At 29.9% G+C, this 7,145-nt stretch overlaps 1 protein-coding gene across 1 annotated transcript; it reads left to right on the top strand.

Annotated features, from left to right (window-relative positions):
• Positions 1 to 525: 525 nt before the first annotated feature.
• Positions 526 to 6,941, top strand: LOC107167583 (uncharacterized). The gene is made up of 3 exons (XM_015516708.2): positions 526 to 678; positions 2,896 to 3,195; positions 6,135 to 6,941. The coding sequence occupies exons 1-3, from the start codon at positions 568 to 570 to the stop codon at positions 6,204 to 6,206; spliced, it is 483 nt and encodes a 160-aa protein (XP_015372194.2). The 5' UTR covers positions 526 to 567; the 3' UTR covers positions 6,207 to 6,941.
• Positions 6,942 to 7,145: the final 204 nt, after the last annotated feature.

The following is a 7,145-nucleotide window of genomic DNA, read 5'->3' as shown; positions in this document are numbered from 1 at the left end:
TCTATTATAATATATCATTATACTCGGTAAAATTATACGTAATATGGCTTATTGCGTAAGTATGTAGGCAAGATGGGTGATGTTGACCGTTTAAAGAATACATCCTGTTTTTAAACGCCTACGATCGCTGTGTAAGTTAGAGAGGAATTTTAAAAATAAATCACCGAAAGTAGGTATCATATATAATATATTATATTATTATAGTATATGTATTTTTCGCTAATCACGTTCCGCGTCATAGTTTATTGTGGTGCACATGTACGGACAAATAATAATTGTTAAATAATGATGCTTGTAGTTATATATACTCTATATATTTTGTATTGTATGCTTTATGTTGTGCACTGTAATACATGCGAGTCGGTTATTATTGTAATAATTAATCGCATGCATTAAAAGTATACTATACTTTACATGATTGCATAAACGATTTATAATACCGTTAACGTACACGATGTAGATGATATTACGAGGAAGAAAAGAGAATACGGAGAGAGAAATTTAAACCACTTTCACTGAAGCTTAATATTATTATGTTTATTTTATTAGCATGATATAGCAAGCAGCATGACGGGAACCGGAAGGTGTGGGAAATATACTTTTTACGATTTCTGCACATCGGTCCAGTGCGATATTCAGTCCGCATCAAGAACCATGCAGATCACAAGTGTAATATCGGTAAGCTGGATATTTATAATAACTTATATTGATGATGATTCTTACTTTCCTGGAAATAAATAAAGTTTTAACATTAATATGTTTTTGGGCTAGATATACGTTTTTTTCAGTTGGTTTTTACTTATTGACAAAATTATATTTATGATTCATATATTTTCATTGTAGAGGTAAAATACCGGGTAACGTGTTACTTTTTATATAATATATTATGCGGGTAGATATAGTAATTTATATTTTATTACTACACAAAAAAAAAAGTTTCCATCCTTCAATTGTTTTTTCAGTTAATATTTTAAAATAAATTGTACTAATTTAACAGTTTTATTAAATTTATTTAAGTATTATTTGACTAATTATTAGCTATTAGGAGAATTTTGAAAGTTTGATAATTTTGTATTTCATCGTGATTCTGAAAATGTCCTAAAAAAAAATTTTTTTGCATAAAAATGTGGAATTATATATATATATATTCAATTTAAAATAGAGTGTCTACTGGAATAATTAATAATTTTTTGACGGTGATATATTTTTTTTTTCTTCAAATATTTGATTTATATTTTGTTTGTGTATACTCAATTTTTTGTACAAATGTATTGTTGTTACCTAATACAATAATGGAAATGGAAATATCTATTTGATATTTTATCTGTTTAAAATAATTTAATTAAAATTGTAAATAGTCGTTTTCTGTGTAGATTCTAGTTATTTTTATACTATAGAAGATTGTGACGAATTGTGTGGAGATTTGAACTTTAAACGCTTATTAAAAAATGTTGTGCTTATATATATTCGATACATTTTGATTGACGTAGTAAAAACATAAGGAATTTTTTATGAAACATTTGATTACTTTTTACACACAATAACAATTAAAATATCTGTAAATACCAGGCATATTTTTAAATGTAAAAAATTCAAATATCTACAGTTATTCATTTTTGAATGACGCAAAAAACACAAAACTGATTTTTTCGAAAACTATAGATTGTCGCAATAATTCCTGTTTTCCTCCAATTTTTAAAAGTACTCCCTTGAAATTTTTACTTTATTACACCCATCGTACGGACTAGATGCGATTTGCTATACTAAAAATCACTCTCAAAGTTATAACTTATAACTGCTGCAAAAGACCATGATTGATACAAAAACAAATAACTTTATTGATGCTAAATCAATACATTCATCAAAGAGTTTACATCATAAATTTGCGTGCTAAAAAAATCAGATAATATCCATAACAGTACACGATGTATATATGACATAACATATATTATAAGAAGGATCTGAGCTTGCTTTGTTTGCTGTTAGTTTTTACCACAAAACTTTTCGAAAACACGTTAAACGTCTGTCTGAGTCCTTTCTGCCGAAATTGCTCGTTATACCTTGGCCAACTATCTATACATTTTGCGTGTGCAGGCTCAAGGGCGCACCCAAAGGGGTGGCTAATGGGCTTTAGCCCCCCCCCCCCAAAAAAAAAAAAAATGGCTAGCCCCAAACATTTTGATAATTTTATTAGGTTTATTGACAATTGATATTTGACTTTAAATTATTATAAAAAAAAATTATCAACTATCGAAATTGAAACATTAGGTATAACATAATATTATATTATATTTCTACCTGTCATTCCGGGCCCAGGATGAGACCTCTGTTGTCTATATTATCGTCACGACGTCGTTAGTTGAAACTGTGTACTGTGTAGGATACCGGAAACGCCTAGATTTTACATTTTTATCGATACAAATTTAGTTTATCGCAAACCGCAGGTATCTTTGCGTTAACAAATTCCACTTTCATTTTATTACTTATTTAGTAGATTAACTAGTATTTTCGTACAACTGTTCAAGTCGACATCGTTGGTTTTTCGCGAGCTGATTTATTTATTTATTCATTTTTAATTGTTAATTGTTTTTTGTTTATTAAAATAAAACTTAAAACCGGAACAAAAAAACAAAATTAGTTAATAAAAGATTGTAAACAAGCTTTAAGATTTCTATACATATTTCAAAATAAATACTACCTATTAATATTAAAATTATTTGAATTTAGCCCCCCCCCCCCCTCCCAAAAAAAAAAAAAAAAAAATCCTGGGTGCGCCCCTGTGCAGGCTTGCAGTGTAACGCGGTCACGCGGACTTCGTTTTTTAATCACTGTACCTTCCTTATCATAGCCCATTGGAAAATATTATGTTATATAATTTGATATCACTTTGTATAGGCATTGCTGCAGACGGCGGTAGCCGTGTTGATGATGTCGCAAAGCGGTACCGAAGCGGTTCCGGCCGAAGGGCTCACGCCTTTCGGTTTCCTCATGGCCAGGGCTTATGGACAACCGGCCGTACATCCGGTCATGCGGAATATAGTGTTCAAGCCCAGTGACGGGGCCAAATTTCGGGAGGCGTTCGAAAAAAAACATGGACCCCGCGGACGGGACCTGATCGACAGCCTGGGCCGGGGTTCGTACAAAACGGGTGAGGCGACGGCGTCGAACCGATTTCCGAACGTCGAGGACATTGCGGTGAGCTAATATTATTGTTATCATTTGTATTATACCTTTTGTCATCGTCGTTGTATAAGACACTATATGTACGTTAGGTAATTGTAAATTTGTGACGATTACGATGATAATACTACGTGACATGTGTATTGCTCGTTGTATATAATATGCTGAATATAAGTTATATTATGTAGTAGCAGTTTCCAAACTTTTTTTTCGCGGTGCCCTTTGTTGGACCAAATATAGCCATGAAATTCTCTGCCGTGAATACAGGTCAAAACAATACTCATTAGTCATTAATAACGAATTTTCGAAAATAAATTCCATAGGTATACCTTTTAAATTATTTATCATGAGCCGTAGACCACGGTACCCTTGGAATGTGCTCGTGATGGTGCCCCTAGGCCCTATCGCGGTGCACAGTTTGGGAACCGCTGGGTTATAGGTTACCTATAGCATTGATTAAATATACTTAATCCGTGGTTATATAGTAGCAGTGATACTAGTTTGTGCACATTGCACAATTTTTTATCTGTAAACTGACAACTCGTTTACGTATACAACGAAAAACGTGAAAACCATCTTATATAAATTTTTACCTGCAAAGTTATGACTCGTTTTCGTATAACTGTTAAACCTCATTCCCAATTTAGATTAATACAACAACTTGTAGTACCTACCAAATAATGATATGATTTATCTTAAACAAATCGACGGGATACAAGTAATTCCAAAAGTTTTTGATTTAGTGTTGGTTTGTGGTTCTAATTAAAAAATTTATTTTCAAAAATATTGTTTTGAAATAAATTAAAATCATGCAAAACAAAATATTTAAAAAACGTGTATAATTTTCGAAATAATAGATGTAAATGTCGAGTAAATTATCAACCAATTTCTTATATATTTTACATGTATGCTGAACACCACGCCACCGAGGTAATTTTTAAAATAGTTTAATATAACAAATCTTATTCAAAACGTCACTCAATTGTATCTGTTAATATACGGTGATTCATATTTTTTTGTGACGATATTGATTTATCGTTGATGTAATAGTACCACAACTATAGAATGCCATATCGTGAGCAAACACAAAAACATTTCGAGTTATATACGATTTACAATTTTAATTTACGAGTCAATGACATTATTAGTATGTCTCGTAGCCCGTAGGACGTAGACTATGATAATTTTATCATAGTATATCATTAGCTTTTGTTAATTTCAATGACAAAAATACAACCATGAAAAGTAAACTCACTTTGACGGATATACATATCAATGCATATCATGGTTAATAGTTATTATAGTTTTGATTTTGAATTTCGAAACTTACTTTATTGATTGATCTTATATCGTTAATATTTGTTTTAATCAACATTCATTTGTAAAATCACAGTGAACCATGAACGGTTTGGGTACCCATCCCGAGAACTAGTCTCATCGACCGATACTTGATCTCAGAAAACGTTAGTGACTGCGTTCAACCACCGTACCACAGTATTATATTTTACGATATTTGTGTTGGAACTCTGTACAAAAAGGTTATCTATTGTGTAATCAGCCTTCTGGTAAAATCCATGATAAATTAAGTTGTAATGTGAGGAAAGAGGTCAACCCATGAAATAACAGATTATACACACACAACAATATAACCTTATCATAACGTGAGTGAATTTTGAACAGTTCATTTATACGAATATCTAACTTATTTCCATCGTTAGAAATTAGGTTATGCTATATGCAGTATCTCCTGCACATTTTCAGACCAAAATGTTGACGATTACAAACAGCAATAATGAAATTATTCGTCTATGTAAGTAACAATGATTAATGGTATTGTACATCATCATTGCTCGATGTTGTAGTAATTATAAATATACCCACTTAGGTTCGTACTATCGTTTGGAGGTAGATTATTAGATGCACGAATATTAATATTGTAATATACTTTTGTATCTATACCCATGCGCATCGGTAAACATAATTAATAATTTCATCCACAAAGTAAATTAATAGTTATGCATATTATGTATTTGAAAATAGATGTTTAAAATGTTTGGATAAAAATACAATATGCAAGTACCAATAAGTATAGGTACGTAGACTATTAATATGACGCATGCGCTGTAAAATAGTAAAAATAAATGCATAACCAAATACTCTGCTCGTGTTCCTATTTCCCCGCATTTTAATCATATGGTTATGTATATAAATTATATTGTACATGGCAATAATGAAATAAAATATTGATTTATCAGCTTATTGTATTGATGCATAAATTTTATGGTGCAGGTGTATTTAGTATTTGCTCATCATAAAGTTCATTGACGTAAATGATTATGAATATTTTATAGGTATATGCATATATACCTTCTATATGACCACGGCAACTGCATAATATTATTTCTGTACCTGCGTACCTATATAGTTTGAGCAAATTAAGTAGAAATATACAAAATTATAAATGTCTATAATGCTACCTCAAGAAGATAACAGGTGGTATAACTAAAGCGAACAAAGAAAAAAACCATCGAATGAGATTTAGACGGACGTTCAACAGGTGCAAATAGGTTAACACACAACAGCGAGTTGAAGTTGTTGTTTGTCACGAATCCCGTTATTATTATAATAAAAGTTTTTTTGTACCTTTTTTATTTTTATTTTTTAAACTTCTTACGTTTTTCGCTAGCAACACCTGCAAAGACTTTAAGCACATTATGTTCGCCATGATTATAATACAACGATGGAAAAAAGAGACTTTTTAAACTCTCATAATATTATACACTTTTGACGTATAAAGATATAAAATAGTGATAAAAATGAAGTTGCAATCATAAAACTATTATTGACATGATTTCACAAGCATATTATAGTATATAATATACAATATACATGACACTACGTTACATGCCAAGTACTTGAAATGTTATTAAAAAATGGATTTTTTACTGTTACAGATTGCAGGCGAAGCTTCCAGTAAATCTTTAGTAGTCGTAAATCCTTCAGAAGCTCTACGTTTGAAACAATGACTTCAAAAAAAACCAAGGATATAAACGAATTTTTCTCCTGTAAATTAAAGCGAATATCGTTTTAAGTGCACCGTCATTGTGCACATATCTTTTCGGTGTAAAAACTATCAGCACTATATAATATAATATCTATGATTTTGATGAAGATCGATTGCCCAAAACCAACGTATTGATCTGGTAATAATCATATTAAATTAGATATTAAACATGTATTACCTACTGTTAACACATATTATATAGGTTTAACATATGTTATTTAATTAGTGAGAGATAACTTTTGTAAATAATACTCGATAATATTGATATACAGTTATTATATACGGACCTATAAACCTATTACGTATATAGATGATAATATTATATTAAAAATTCTCGTTATAAATAAATGCGAGATAACGCTATGTAAGTGTTAGGTGTATACTATATATTATAATGTTATAATATTTTTAATACCTATTCAATTTTGTTACTCACATCTCGAATGTATCTAATATATATATATGTATATACATGATTTGGAATGTAATTATTTAACATATTATTGTATTTTTGTATTCGTTTTAAAAGTATAATTATAGTGTGATCGGTATTTAATTATATCCTTATGCGAATGATTGTGTTAGGGTATAATAAGTATAAATTAGTTTAATTTGTACCATACGTGGTTACTGGTTAGGTTAGGTTACTCGATTAAATAAATAAATACCTAGGTAATATTAAAGTTTTTTATAGAAATACATTTTTTTTTTTTTAAGTTTAAGGTGAATTAAGTGGTACTCTTGTTTCAAGCAATCCAAGATATGAAAAAAATTTAAATTATAAGATTTTTCCATCAAAGTATAGAAACATTAAAGTATAATTTATTTAGGTAGCGAACGAATATACAATTTTTTAATTTCTGTAAGAATTATTGAATAATATTTAATGTACCTATACATT

The sequence above is a fragment of the Diuraphis noxia genome, unplaced genomic scaffold, assembly GCF_037042655.1.
Source record: "Diuraphis noxia isolate RWA-SAM2 unplaced genomic scaffold, SU_Dnox_SAM2 contig0003, whole genome shotgun sequence".
NCBI classification, from domain to species: Eukaryota; Metazoa; Arthropoda; class Insecta; order Hemiptera; family Aphididae; genus Diuraphis; species Diuraphis noxia.
The sequence above is the reverse complement of the archived record's forward strand: the minus strand, read 5'-3'. Positions and strand labels throughout refer to the sequence as shown.

Excerpts from the sequence above, each read along its gene's own strand:
- LOC107167583 (XM_015516708.2), top strand. The coding sequence starts at position 568 with ATGACGGGAACCGGAAGGTGTGGGAAATATACTTTTTACGATTTCTGC. Across the intron at positions 679-2,895 it reads AGATCACAAGTGTAATATCG|GCATTGCTGCAGACGGCGGT; the intron begins GTAAGCTGGATA and ends CACTTTGTATAG. Across the intron at positions 3,196-6,134 it reads CGAACGTCGAGGACATTGCG|ATTGCAGGCGAAGCTTCCAG; the intron begins GTGAGCTAATAT and ends TTACTGTTACAG.